Source organism: Gadus chalcogrammus, chromosome 19 (genome assembly GCF_026213295.1).
Source record: "Gadus chalcogrammus isolate NIFS_2021 chromosome 19, NIFS_Gcha_1.0, whole genome shotgun sequence".
Lineage (NCBI taxonomy): Eukaryota > Metazoa > Chordata > Actinopteri > Gadiformes > Gadidae > Gadus > Gadus chalcogrammus.
Window position 1 is genome coordinate 12,320,927 of NC_079430.1, and position 15,102 is coordinate 12,336,028.

Genomic DNA, 15,102 nt, shown 5'->3' on the forward strand with positions numbered 1-15,102 from the left:
ATATATTCATTAAATATCAAATTCACATAACTACCATTGAATCACAAATGAAAATGAAACATTGTGTTAACGTGTCTATATATTGATGTTCGGCCTATTAAAATAGGTTTTATAAAATAATAAAAATAGATTTTATAACTTAATAAAATAAGTTGTATTCAGTTTAACCCATACATTTATAAAATAGGCTTTATAACTTAATAAAATAGTTTTATAACTTAATAAAATAGGTTTATTTAGGCGGGTTAGCTCGGTACTTCCGGCTTAAGACCCGGAAGTGATCGTGGAGTAGAAGGCGGATCCCCGTTCCTCTCTCCGCCAACTTCTACGGATCGAGCTGTTTGTCTTTTGTGCGGCTCGTGTTAAGGTTAAGGTTTGGTAAAAAGTGGCACACTCGAGTCTCTCGTCACAGTACCAGAGGTTCCCTGCTCGGCTAGCCCGTTAGCTTGTTAGCTCAGAGCTGTTTCCGGTAGGCTAGCTGTTAGCCCGTTAGCTCGTTAGCCCTTTAGCTTACAGAACTAAGAGATAAGATGTCGGACACGGATCTGACGTGGGCGCTGAAGAACGGGGACCTGGACGCGGCGAAGAGCCTCCTTAAGGTAAGACCTCGTCCTTAAAGTAACTTTACTCGCCGCTTTAACTCATTGAACACTGAACCAGCCGAGCTCCGAGCGAAGTCCAACCTGACAGCTGGGAGGCTAGCAGGGCTATCGATACCATGCTAACCCTAACCTGACAGCTGGGAGGCTAGCAGGGCGTGCTAGTGCTGCTTCTGGCGGTAGGCTCCAGTCTCTAGATGTTCATATGAACCTTCCGTTCTTCTACGAGGAGTTCTGCACTGGGTGTGTTCCGATATCAACACATGAAGCGTTCAGACTGAAGATTAGCTGAACCGAGAGGTCCTCCACTAGCCTGAGCTAACCTGGAACTAACACCACTTAACTAAAACTAACTTAACTTAAACTGACTTAACTAACGTAAGAGTGAATGCTGCTCACAGGTCTGATATAAACATCATATTGCTCCTTAACTAACGTAGTGAATGCTGCTCAGTCTGTTATAAACATCACATAGTTCCTTAATGAATCCTGCTCAGTGTTAAAAACATCATATTGGCCCTTTACGTAATGAGGCCTGCTCAGTGTCTGTTATAAACATCATATTGTTCCTTAATGAACGTAATGAGTGAATGACTGTTTACTGTTATAAACAGGTCTGTTATAATCATCAAGTTGTACCGTAATAAACGTAGTGAGTGCTGATCACAGTTCTGTTATAAACATATTGTTCCTGAATGCTGCTCCTGCTCATTCTGTCTGTTCTCCTTTATTGTCGTATTGTGTAATCATCATATTGCTCCTCTGTTGGTTTGTTAGTAAGAGGCTTGTATACACAAAAGTCCTGGCGATATGTGCTAGGGATTCAAGCCACAGCACAATAAGGTCTAAACTCGTCCTGGCATCAGATGAATAACAAAGGGTTGTTGTGTTGACTGTGTATTTAATCAGACTATGTTTTGGTGAGTTATGGTAGCAAATCTCTTAACAAATAATGCTGGTTTACTTATGCATTTCCACTTAAAATATAATTCTGCATGCATTAAATTTGATAACATACAGTTTATCGTTTTTTTTTTTTCAGACTTGATTACACAGAAGCACAAGTACAGTGTGAGGCAAGAAGTGATTTAATCACTTTCAAACATGACCGAACCGAAAGTGAATCTCATCAAGTATGTTGATGGCCCAGTTCAAGTTTGGCTGAGAGGAATGCCTAGAATGATATGGGCTTTCTCTTGTTAATATCAATACTATTTGGTGTACAGGGTCTTCCACTACTATTTGTAGACATTCTTATCATGAGTGGGAATCCCCACCCCTCCCCCCACCTTCAAAAATAATGTATAAAAGTGAAAGGAAGGCCAGCGATTGTCCAAACAATGAGAATCTAGTCCAATGAGGCTTGATGCATATCAACCAACCGAACGGGACAGCCTTAGAAACGTCCACTTCATAGCCGTTTCATTATCTTTTTAAAGGTCAGGGTTGATAATGGCTTTAAAAAATAATAGTTTTTCATTTGACATTTGATTGGGCTTTTATTGCCAGTTCGAAGCCCCCCTTATTACAGAGGCTGAGGGCTGTAAACCTATGGGGATGGATCCCATTTTCTCTGGGATTAACCTGACCTTCTATGAGTGATCCATGAGTGACAGCTGATCTACCCACCGACCGCCCGGTGCAGGTCTACAGACAGACATGCAGAGTAGAATTAGTGATTAATCTTCGATGATCTTGAATGTTATGGTGACTCCAGGAGTGACGGTGTGAACATACTGATGGATATGGGCTGGGTTGTGGTTATGGTCTGGCTTAAGATAGCTGCATGTTTCTATCACATCTGGGTATGAAGGGGCCACCAGTAGCATCCGCTTCCTCATGCACATCACTCCTGCCTTCAGTGAAGGGCTGAACACGGGGTCTGTAATCTACCCCTGGCTCGGTGGTCCTTGAGACCACATTACTTCTGTGTGTGTGTGTGTGCGACTGTGCGTGCGTGTTTGTGTGTGTCAATTTGTGGTCTAACAGCTCCAGGAAGGCATGGGGAAAGAATTGCTCTTGAAAGAGCTGCATTTGTTGGTCTAGTTTTTAGAACAATGTTTCGGAGTGGAAAGTGTTCTATCCTTTTGGAGTAACTGATGATCTTGCATGTAATGCATGTGCAATCTTCGTATCGTTTTGTTTTTTTGTATATTTTGTATATTTTGTTTCTGAAAAAAAAAAAAAAATTCTTCTCCCTCGGTTTTATAAAACAATCTCTATCTGCAGATCTGGCATTGACGCCTGTTTAATGATGCCCTGTCGTAGAATGTATTTAACCCTAGTGTGTTACCATGACTCTAACATGAGTGTGTTACCATGACTAACACAAGTGTGTTACCATGACTAACACGAGTGTGTTACCATGACTAACACGAGTGTGTTACCATGACTAACACGAGTGTGTTACCATGACTAACACGAGTGTGTTAGTGTTACCATGACTAACACGAGTGTGTTAGTGTTACCATGACTAACACGAGTGTGTTACCATGACTAACCCTAGTGTGTTACCATGACTCTAACGCTAGTGTGTCTTCTCCTCCAGGCGGAGGATGTGAACCGGACCCTGGAGGGGGGCAGGAAGCCGCTACACTACGCTGCAGACTGCGGCCATGCAGAGATCCTGGAGTACCTCCTCTCTCAGGGGGCCGATGTCAACGTGAGTGCTGCACCACCTAATGCACCATTATGGGGAGGGTTTACCAAAGACGGGGGCAACTGTGTCGACCCATGAGAGAAATTGTTGGTCAAAGACACAGGTCCATCAGGATGGAGTTAAACAGACACAGGTCCATCAGGATGGAGTTAAACAGACACAGGTCCATCAGGATGGAGTTAAACAGACACAGGTCCAACAGGGTGGAGTCAAACAGACACAGGTCCAACAGGGTGGAGTCAAACAGACACAGGTCCAACAGGGTGGAGTCAAACACACAGGTCCAACAGGGTGGAGTCAAACAGACACGGGTCCAACAGGGTGGAGTTAAACAGACACGGGTCCAACAGGGTGGAGTTAAACAGACACAGGTCCAACAGGGTGGAGTCAAACAGACACAGGTCCAACAGGGTGGAGTCAAACAGACACGGGTCCAACAGGGTGGAGTCAAACAGACACGGGTCCAACAGGGTGGAGTCAAACAGACACGGGTCCAACAGGGTGGAGTTAAACAGACACGGGTCCTACAGGGTGGAGTTAAACAGACACAGGTCCTACAGGGTGGAGTTAAACAGACACAGGTCCAACAGGGTGGAGTTAAACAGACACAGGTCCAACAGGGTGGAGTTAAACAGACACAGGTCCAACAGGGTGTAAAGCATGCACTGCACGGCTGCCTCTCAGAGCTGTGACGTTCTCAGAGTAATTGTATTTGCTGAAAGCCTCATGCTCCACCTTAAGGCAGTTCCTCTTCACTCCTTGTGGTTTATGTATGTATGTATGTATGTATGTATGTATGTATGTATGTATGTATGTATGCATTATCGAATTACGTCTCAGATGCAGAGCAGACACCTTTGAAGGATAAGGTTATTCATTTTTACCAAGGAAGTCAAAACATATTATCTGTGTATAGTTTCAGCGGTGCAAATATCTGTTCATACTTTATCTGTATGCAAGATAAATGAAGGAAATGTCTTTGGTGACTTGTGGTACAAATTGTACAACTAATCTAAAAAGGAAAAGTTGTGCTGTTGAACAATAAAAGGTTTCCTGGAGCCTGTGGGCTGAGCTCCTCTCTCTGTTCCCCGTCCTGCTGTTTATCTGTTCCCGTTATCGGCCCGCCACTCACTGAACAGGTTCTCCCAGCCTGCGTCTGCATACTGAGCAGCAGAATGGGGGCTTATAGAATAAATAACTTGGATGTGCTGAAGTGGTGCCGGTGTTCCTCTGGGGTCGTTCATGAGATGATAAGAGGAGAGGAATAAGCTGAAGTTATTTCCTGTGATAATGATAAAGGAGGCGGCGGACTGAGAGTGATGGTGGAGGCTGGGAGGCCGGAGGCCCCATGGCGGTCCGCCTCCACAGTGAATGAAACGGGAATGCAGACTGGTAGCATTCTCTCTTCTTCCTATCGCTCTCCACTCATCTCTCCACCCCCCCCCCCCCCTTCCAGGCCCCGGACAAACATGGACTGACCCCGCTGCTGTCGGCCATCTACGAGGGGCACCTGTCCTGTGTCAGGATCCTCCTAGAAAAGGTACACGTGCACATACACAAGTAAACACACACACAGCTGTACATGTGCACACAAAAACACACATGCACGCACACAAATATACACATACACACACACACACAAGTACAAGTTCATGCACACCCACCACACACACAGACGTACACAAGTGCACACGTACATGTACGTGTGTGTCAATGACATCATGTTGGGGACCCAAAAGGCTGATGGGTGCTGATGATGAGGTAACAACATAACAAAAGGCCTCTCTGCTAGGGACTGGAACATTCCCACAGGGCGGTCGTCTGCTTTGTGGCTTCTTGTTGGGGGCTCTTTGTTGTTATGAGTCTAGAGTTTCTGTCTGGGCTCGGCATCCCCCCCCCCCCCCCCCCCCCTGCCTGTCCACAAACACTGGCTAAGTGGTACACACAAACGCACGTACACACACGCTATGAGCGGCAGGAGTCCCACCTGTGCAGGACAGAGAGTGAAGGTCAGACGAAAACACGGCTGGTGACCAACAGCCAGGATGAGCTCCACAACGGAGACTAACAGAGCTACACCAGAGCTGGGCTTAGCGGTTAGGGTGAGATGATTTAGGGTAACGGTGCTAAAAGCAGCCCGTGTGTACAGCCTATTTGCAGTGAATACTCAATGATGGAGGACTATTTAGGGCGCTTCAGATGGATCCGTGGGAGAGTCCTAGCGGTCTCTCCTGCACAGAAGGCTTGAGCATCGGCACCTGGCTTATTTAAAAAGGAAGTGAGTGGAGTCACATGGTACACCCTCCCACCATGGCTTAGCGTTGGCATGGAACACAGCTTTAACCAGGTTGTATTATGTTGCAGCCTTATGTTTCTAGTTCATTAGATTTTGGAGTGCATTTGTCAGCGGTGACTCTGACCTACAAAGAGCTTCACAATGAGGCCCATTCATCGTAGTCTACTGTCAACCGCAGGCTTCCTCTCTGCTCTATTCAGAGCAGGAGAGGAAGGACACAGTCTCTGCGCTGATTTTATGTTCCTCTGCAAATCCCAATCACTGCTGCTGGTCCTTGTCTATCGGCTCGGACTGCGATGTAAAATCAATGGGATGACGTCTGACTGCTTCTTCATCTTTTGATCCACATGGTGACACATGTTTTCACGTGTTGGTCTGGAGAGGCTTGTACTGTTGTCATGACGCAACAGGGACGTCCCTGGGAACTGAATCCTGTCTGTTTACATCTTTGGACTGTTTAAGACATTGAAACCATCATCATACACTTTATCAGGAGGCCTTTACGTGTTGTAAACAGAGTTGTGTGTATTTGGTTATGTACAAGTCTTTACGTGTAGAAAACAACAGAGTTGTGTGTATTTCGTTGTGTTCCATTCCCTACTTGTTGTAAACAGCAGAGATGTCTGTATTTAGTTGTGTACCAGTCTTATCGTGTTGTAGACAGAGTTGTGGGTATTGTGTGTGTGTGTGTAAGGGTAGGGAGGCTCATTTGGGAGCGCTTAAGGCGCAAGTGTAGTGATTAAAGATCAACACCATGAAGACGGTTCGGTCTCAGGGCAGAGTGGTGATAATGGGGCGAGGTGCGACCTGCTGGTCGAATGAGAAGCATGGAGACACCGGTTGGGACAGCACCGCTAATGACTTCCCCAGAGAGGACATGGGCTGGGGAAGAGGCCTCTCTGCCCTCAGCACAGTCCGACCGCCTCAGCTCCTGTTGTCATCAGCAGCTCCTCGGTGGGCTCCACCCCAACAATGGCCTGGGAGTCAGGGACCATGGTGGTTTCTTGGTTGTTGTAGTGTTTTGTTTTTTTACGGTTTATAAAATAAATGTATAAAAAAAAAAGAAAAGTTTTTTTCCACTCCACTTATGAGGGAAACTTTGAGAGTTAAGGTTTTACTTCTTGAGTTTTGGAGATACTTGCGGTGTTGACAGACGATGCAGACTTGTACGGGGAGAGTCAAGCATGGCAGGAACAGGCCCAACCCTGGGCTGGCCCGCTCAGCCGTGGTACATCTACATGGTGATGTGACAGGTCGCCACCTCCTCTCCAGACTCCGGTCCGTGAACCCTCCCTCCTCTCCTCCCAAAACCTCCCTCCTAGCTCAGTAATTGGGTCGGCCGACTCTCTTGACTCCCACAATGCTGCCTCTCTGGATCCTGGGTTATGTAAGCCCCCCTCGACGAGAGCTGGTGGCTGGCGCTGATGGGATGGGGGGGGGCGTGGATGGGCTTGTGTCAGCGCTGATGGGAGGGGGCTGTGAGGTGTGGACAGGCCTGTGTCACTGCTCCATCGCAGCACTGTCGCTCTGCTTGTGAAACTCCATGCTTATCGCTGCCTTTTTTGCTGTAGTCATTTTGTATTTACATATATAACCGCAGAAACCCTTAAGCACTTGTGCGGCCCTTGTTCAGCTCTTGTGGGTTGAACAAGGCCTTGTGGCTCTGCTGGTAATTTCTCTGGATTTGCACTCTGGTGGCCGACGTTGGTACGACTCTCAGGTCAGAGGTCAGCGAGGCACACAGGGTTCAGGGTGCAACTCTCAGGTGTTCCCTGGCCGACCTGGCACTACAGGAAGCACAATAACATGGAGGCCTGGTGGTCGGGAGCTTTAAAGGCCATTGTGTAGCTGCACATGTAATGGAAGAAGGGCCTAACGAGAGGAGGAGGGAGGGAGGATTTAAGTCTCATTAAAGGTGCTGACAGCACATCGGTCAACATGGGATCCTTGTTAACGGCCGAGAGACATCACTTGTAGGAGAGCGAGGGTGAAAGGGAGCGAGAGAGAGACGGATGCATACATTCTCCACGACCGCCTCATGTTCTTCAGAGACTGGGGCGCCGTGCTGTGACGGACCCCCTGGGGCCCCGCTCTATGAAGCCTGTTTAACCCCCTGTCTCCCCCCTCTCCCCCCTCTCCCCCCTCTCCTCCCGCCCTTGTCTCCCCCCCTCTCCTTCCCCCTCCCTTCTCCGCAGGGTGCCGACAAAGAGCGGAAAGGTCCGGATGGGCTGAGCGCCCTGGAGGCGGCCGAGACGGATGCCATCAAGGCCCTGCTGAAGTGAGGGGGCGGAGAGAGGGGGAGGGAGGGGGGGGAGAGAAGGCTGCAGGACGGGGGGTCAGAGGGGGAGAGACAGACGGACAGAGGGGGGGAGTGTTTGTCGAGGACTAAAGATGAGCAGGCCTCCCCTCTCCTGTGCTAGTGCGAGACCCCCTCAGTCTGCAGGCCGCCGTCAGTCGGAGTGGGGGAGGGAGGGGGGGGGGGGGTCGATGGGGGGGAGGGGGGGTCGCCTGTTGTTTTTGGGGTGTTTGTTTTTTCTTTTTTTCTAACGGTTTGGTTTTTTCTCCCCTTATTGCTTGAGTTGTTGAGTGACAGGCAGCAGATTGAGTTGTTGAGTGACAGGCAGCAGCTTGAGTTGTAGAGTGACAGGTAGCAGGTGGACGTAGGGTCCTGAAACACTGAGGGGTGGCTCCGCCCCCCTCCTTAACAGATTTCAAAATAAGTGTTCTTTCAAACATGCAAATAACGCCAAGCTTCGCACTTAAAACTCACCGCTTTTATTTTTTATCTTACGAGCCTCTTCCACCGTTAACAGAACACCATGGGTAGGGTTAACCAGGGTTAGCTAGTTCTCTAGTGGGTCACTCCTGTTTGTACTACTCTGCATAAGGAAGGTATCGTACGGCCGCTCATCCACAGCGATTCGCACTGTACTACAGTACTGTATTAAAGCACTGTACTACAGTACTCTATTACAGCACTGTACTACAGTACTGTATTAAAGCACTGTACTACAGTACTCTATTACAGCACTGTACTACAGGACTGTATTAAAGCACTGTACTACAGTACTCTATACAGCACTGTACTAGACTGTACTACAGCACTGTACTACAGTACAGTACTAGACTGTACTAGAGCGGTTCAGTTACTATACAATAAGACATCATGAATTGCCGGGTCTTCCTCTGTCTAATAACTTATTCCGATTTAGTTTTGTGTGTTTTCTGCAGAAAGGGAAGCATCATTTGTGTACCCTCCCTGATTGGCCCTTGAGTGATTACATATCAATACACGAATTCATGACTTACATGGCCAGTGTAAAAAGATGCAGCCCATTCTATTTCGTCAAATCATCATGCTGGCTCTCTAGAAAGAGTAAATAAACACAGATTGGTTACTGAACCCAGATTGGATTTTAAAACGGCATTAAAGGAGCCCATTCAATCCAAACCGAGCCCTCTGGGGGAGTCGGTCCTGAAGGCTGAGGCCCATCTGTGGTGGAGAGGAGAGGGGAGACCGCGGGAGAGCTAAAGGGTCGCTGCTGGGCGACCGCCGGAGAGGTCGAGGGTCGCTGCTAGGCGAGGACGAGGAGCAGGACTGAGGTGTCACGCTCATCCGTTTTCTAAATCAGCAGCCCGGGCGGGGATAAGAGAACTGCCTCTGCTATTATTCTTATTCTTATTATGCTCTGAAATGGTGGCTGTCCTCTCGGTTGCTTTCCAATATTACTACATTGCAATGGAACAAAATGCTCTTGCTAACTTTGTTGTGACAAAAAGTCTGTATGAACTGAAATAAAAACAAAATCCATACTATTGACATGTGCACCTTTCAATTTGTGTTCCCCGCAGCTTCCTACTCACTTCTGGAAGACATTTAAGGCTCAGTTATGGTTCCACGTTGACGCAACGCAATGACCACGCAGACACTTCAACGCAGTCGTGTACCTGTTATGGTTCTGTGTCTGGTTTTGGTAGAGCGGACCAATTACAGCCCTTGCTGCGTCGCCTCAACGCAAGGTTAGAAGGCCCATGCAGGAGACGCAGGGAGGGTCTGCAAGGTCGTAATCGGTCCGTAAATCCCCTTTTGCTTTGCGTCGACCTGGAACCATAACTAAGCCTTTTAGGCCTGTAGGCCTGAAGAACATAGGTCTGCAGAACGTGTGTCTGCAGAACGTGTGTCTGCAGAACGTGTGAATGTAGAAATTGTTCTACAGACCCAAATTAAGTCAGTTTAACCTGTATTATATAATACAGGTTCAACTGACTTAACATAACCCGATATATTACCGGATAAACATAGTTTGTGTATTTCGCTGAAAACCATCCCTTTCTTTTCCGCAAGAGAAAGGCGAACAAGCGAGTGCTGGTTGAGATTCAGGCCGGGTATCGATCAGAGGTCTTTGTTTCTGACATCCCCAGACTGATTTGTGAACCTCGGAATATTCTATTCAAAAAACTGTGCCGGCCGTCGTCTCTGGGGGGAAAGCCAACAACATCCTCCCTGCTGTGCACGGCCTTGTTCTGGTTCAGAGGACTATTCACAGAGCAAGAGCGATCAATGTGTTGCAGCTCTACAATAGAATTTGATTCTACCCATTTTAAAGGGTAAGAAACAATAGCATGTATGGGAAACCCTTTGGATCGCAGAAGATATCTTTCTCTCGAAGGAAACAGAAAAACATAATCTTGACATGTCTCTGAAATTGCGTGTGGTTGGCTGCATGAGCTAACTCTTGCATGGCTAATGAGAACGCACGCAAATGTTCATTTCCCTGGGCCGCTTTGAAGCAGACTATTGATCAACGGGGCTGATCCTTTTTGATTGTGAGTTATGGCGCCCCCTGTCACCAGAGCACTGCTTTACTTTGTGGAGACCTGCTTACACGCGGGTTCGATACATTCCCAATTTGACAACCCTGCGTGGTTCACCTTCAGAACGGTGGAATTCCCCGCCCTGTGGTCAGAGCTGTACAAAACATGTTGCAGACCGCCTTACTTCTGGTCCATCCATTTAAATTGATAACTCTCAGGTTCACGTTTGGAGTGGTTGAGTTCCAGAAACATTATCTTAGCCCTGGAAATGGCCCTGCTTGGGTAGGACATCGAAAGGGGTAGGGCGTTCCGACGCACGCCCCCTAAACTTCAGTTGGAGGAGCTTGCAGCCAGCTCAACATCTGCAGCTGAAAACCTACAGTTTGTTTAGTTCACTTCGACCTGCAGTATTCTTCTTCTTGCATCCATTGTGCCAAACTACATTAATATATTTATTGTGTGGGCTTGGTTCAGACCTTAACTCGTTATTTTGATGGAAACGCGGCTCTTTCTTCTTGACACAATTTTCCAGAAATTCCTAAACATATATTTTATGTTAAACAGGAACAATTTTCATCAACTCCCAGGAAGAGGAAGGGCCTCAAACTGTTCTGAAACACCGATCTTAAGCCATCTGTCTGCCCCCTCAAACTGTTCTGAATCACCGATCCATCGCCATCTGTCTGTCCCCTTGTACGAATGGCTCCAGTGCTGCTTCCTTAATATTCAACTGAGGAAGGATAATTAATGATAATATAACGTTAAGTTACCAGATGGAGTTGTAGTACCAGTATGTGAAGTTAAGTGTAGAGACCATCAGGAACGTCATGAGCTTTAGCGGCGGTCGTGGTTTGAGTCTTTAGTTGACTCGCCGGTCCAGACTCGGAATCTAAAGGCTTTTAATTTATTTCCCCTCTGAGGTGACTGAGGTGAGAGCAGCTGTGATTCAGTCGATGATAAACCAAAGCATGATGAACCCATCGGTTGAGTTCTGAACACTGTAGATCCCTTGGAGGAGCCATGAGGCCTGCGTTGTACAGATGCTCTTTGGGCAAACTATCTTAAGATCCAAAGAGGTTTATTACGTTAATATGTATTGAATGGCAGTCAAGTGTGTAAGAGTCAGCGGATGGGAAGGCAGTTGCTGTCACAACCTGAATTAGAAATAATGTAGATCAATTCTACATTCACAGATGTTGCTGTAATTAACTATCATCAGTGTGACAGACATAAGCCACATGACGAGAATAATGCCATCCCGCAAAATGACTCCCAGCATATCGTAGAACCAGGAAACATTTTATACAGCTCAGCTCTGGTTGCATTAAACCAGCAATGTAAACACGTTTTCTATCGGAACACATAAACCTCTAACCGCTGGTTGAACCGAGCCAAATGAGTCTCGGAGAAGAGCCGGGATGTCGATCAGTCCTGCTCCGCCTTTCCCTACACAGGCTTTCCTTAGAACAGAACACGTATGAACACACATGAACATAGAAAAACAAGTATGCTTCATACAGATCGATGTCGTGTTCCTGGGCTGCAGGAGCCTGTTCACACCGACCCACAGAAGACATATTTGGGTTTGAATGTTGGATTTACAGGCCAGGTTTATTTTTAGCATGACACAGGATTTCCCTCAAACTGCCGCTGTGTTATTAAAACGCCGATGGCACCAGGGTTCATATTGAAATTCTGATCATTGCTCATGACAAGTAGGCTAATGTGGAAGAGAGAGGGGGGGGGGGGGGGTTGTTCATTACTGCCGCTAGAAAACAGAGGGAGGGGGGGGATGTTCATTACTGCTGTTAGAAAGCGAGAGGGAGGGGGGATTTCATTAGAAAAAGAGAGGGATGGTAGTTCATTACTGCCGTTAGAAATAGAGAGGGAGGGGGGGGTCGTTCATTAGAAACAGAGAGGGAGGGGGGGTCGTTCATTACTGCCGTTGGAAACGGAGAGGGGGGGGGCTCTCAGTGAACAACTAGTTCCACCTGCTGTTCTGCAGCAAAAACTGCGCCGTCCTCTGCTACGACCCGGGTACTGCTCTGGTCCTCTGCTACGACCCGGGTACTGCTCTGGTCCTCTGCTACGACCCGGGTACTGCTCTGGTCCTCTGCTACGACCCGGGTACTGCTCTGGTCCTCTGCTACGACCCGGGTACTGCTCTGGTCCTCTGCTACGACCCGGGTACTGCTCTGGTCCTCTGCTACGACCCGGGTACTGCTCTGGTCCTCTGCTATGACCGGGTACTGCTCTGGTCCTCTGCTATGACCGGGTACTTCTCTGGTCCTCTGCTACGACCCGGTACTGCTCTGGTATTCCGTGCTTCAGGGTCAGACGAGGGCATTACAGGGTTCATCTTTAATCCATTAATGAGTGTTTTTAGATATTGCAGATGATGAAATATGGAATGGACTCCATCCGGTCTTCATTAGTCTCTTTTGTTCGTTCTACTTTGGAGGACTTTCTGTGGCTCTTCTCTATCTTTACATCTTGGCTGGATGCTCCACACACACTCACACTCACACTCACACTCACACTCACACTCACACTATTCCTATGTACTACTCTACAGAGGCTACAAACCAGACCAGGCCTGCCAATCAAAAGGCTCAAATCACCAGCTAATGAGCCAGAAAATACAGATCATTATCCTAGTTATTGTTCCTCTACCGCTGATTGGATTCAGATCTCTTCGTCTCTCTCAATTCTCCCAATGGCCGTCCCTCACTGCCTGCCAAGGTCTCTCTCCCGCTCTCTCTCTAATCGTACATTGACTCTTTGTAACCTGCTTTAGGTAATTACTGACAGCCGGTCCATAACACGTCAGGCTGTTCTTGGTTCATCACGACGCGTGGTAAACCGTGAAATCAACTCTTTAATCAACTCTTTAATCAAGTTAAAGACGTACGCAATCAATGTGTTTTCGCATGCTTCATGAAATGTTTGAAAAGTTTCTTTGTTGAGTTTTGATTTTCCTGAGGTTGAAGGTTATGGATCATTACTATTGTATGCTATATATTATATTATGTTTTACAAGGCTGGGTCACATGTATCTGTAATATCTCCATGTCCTCGTATTGTGGACTCGAAGCTCGCCTTGTTTCCCTGCTTTCCCGTGATTGGCTGACACCTCTCTGCTGTGATTGGCTCCTACAGAGAGGGGCTTCTCTTCCGTGTTCCTGGGATGCAGGTTCGTCCAATAGGAGCACAGTGAGCGACAGAGTTCAGCTTTTGTCCTGAACTGAAGGCAGGACAGGTGCAACATTTCAACAGAAAGCTGGACATGGTCCCTCCCCTTATAGAGGTGGCCTGCGTTGTGTTTGATGCTCGGGCGGACCAGGGAGACCTCTGGCCTCCCTCCAAGACACTCTTCCCCCCCCCCCCCCCCCCCTGATCTCATCTGTACCTAGTGCCCTCTCTGACCGGCATCGGCCTGCTTTTAAAGGTTCTTACCATAAGTGATGATTAACCCGGCTCCTGCAGACCGTGACAGCCTATTGCTTTTAAATCAACAGACGTCCCAACGGCACTTTCTACTTTCCCTGCCAACGTTTAATTAAGCCCCCGTCAGATAGGTTCGGCTCCCCGGACGCCGCGGAGGCGTAGACGCGCTAATAAAGGAGCCGGGCTCCGAGATTACGGCTGAGAAACCAGGGGAGAGCATCCATAAAAGAGGGATCTCCACCTCCCACCTGCAAGGCCGACCCCCTTCAGCTACACCATCTCTACCACACGGCTGGGCAGGCGTGCCGACTGACTGACTGACTGACTGGCTGGCAGGCTGAGAGGTAGGCCGAGAGGCAGGTAGTAAGACAGACAAGACAGATGAGCCCAGAAACGGACACAGGCTGACAAACAAACAGACACACAGTTAGGCTGACGGACTGACTTACAGGCTGACAGACAGGCAGGCTGACAGACCTGACTTTTCTGGAGGAGCGTCTGAGCACAGTCACCTCTCCCCTCAGCACAGGGTCCTCGTGTCTTCGTCCGCCTGGGGGGGGGGGGCGATGGCGTGGGCCGGAAGCCATGTTGGGGGGGGGGGGGGGTGGAAGCCGTGCCGCTGCCCCCTTGTCCTCACGAGGACACGCTCAGCAGAAATCAATGCCGCCGCCGGAGTTAATGCGGTTTGGAACATTTTAATTGGAAATGAAAGTGGATCGCTTCTACCGCTATGACGACCCGGCGAGCAGCCTCTGTCCACCGCTCAGCTGGCCTCTGGCCGTGGCGGCGAGCAGCCCCAGTGATCTCTGGGTAATTTCCTCTGAAAGACCTCGCTGCTCCTGGAAGCGACGTCTCAGTGAGTCCCAGAAGAGGAAACGTTTCCCTCGAGTCCTCTCTGTGTCTTAGAAGCCGACAGCTGGCAGGCGGAACCACAGACCTGAACCAACACCACAACAACCGCCAACCTCCCCTTTGTGGGTTCATCAGCACAAGTTGGACCATTTAATGGTAAGATAGAAAGGGCACTTTCACATAACTTTTGGTATTCTAAACTCTTTTGAAGAGACGCCTCTCGCAGCTGGCAGGCAAATAACTAAAAGGTTCAGAGTAAATTTGGTGTCAACATTTTGAGGCCTCGTTCAAACTTGCTGTCACAGCAGCCTCAGTGTAGTCTCCAGCCGTCCAGACAGCCTCAGTGTAGACTCCGGCCGGCCAGACAGCCTCAGTGTAGACTCCGGCCGTCCAGACAGCCTCAGTGTAGACTCCGGCCGGCCAGACAGCCTCAG

At 48.3% G+C, this 15,102-nt stretch overlaps 1 protein-coding gene across 1 annotated transcript; it reads left to right on the forward strand.

Annotated features, from left to right (window-relative positions):
• Nucleotides 1-277: 277 nt before the first annotated feature.
• mtpn (myotrophin) lies at nt 278-11,991 on the forward strand. The gene is made up of 4 exons (XM_056578639.1): nt 278-599; nt 3,148-3,261; nt 4,715-4,798; nt 7,750-11,991. The coding sequence occupies exons 1-4, from the start codon at nt 531-533 to the stop codon at nt 7,834-7,836; spliced, it is 354 nt and encodes a 117-aa protein (XP_056434614.1). The 5' UTR covers nt 278-530; the 3' UTR covers nt 7,837-11,991.
• The last annotated feature ends 3,111 nt before the right edge of the window (nt 11,992-15,102 follow it).

Excerpts from the sequence above, each read along its gene's own strand:
- mtpn (XM_056578639.1), top strand. The coding sequence starts at position 531 with ATGTCGGACACGGATCTGACGTGGGCGCTGAAGAACGGGGACCTGGAC. Across the intron at positions 600-3,147 it reads CGGCGAAGAGCCTCCTTAAG|GCGGAGGATGTGAACCGGAC; the intron begins GTAAGACCTCGT and ends CTTCTCCTCCAG. Across the intron at positions 3,262-4,714 it reads CTCAGGGGGCCGATGTCAAC|GCCCCGGACAAACATGGACT; the intron begins GTGAGTGCTGCA and ends CCCCCCTTCCAG.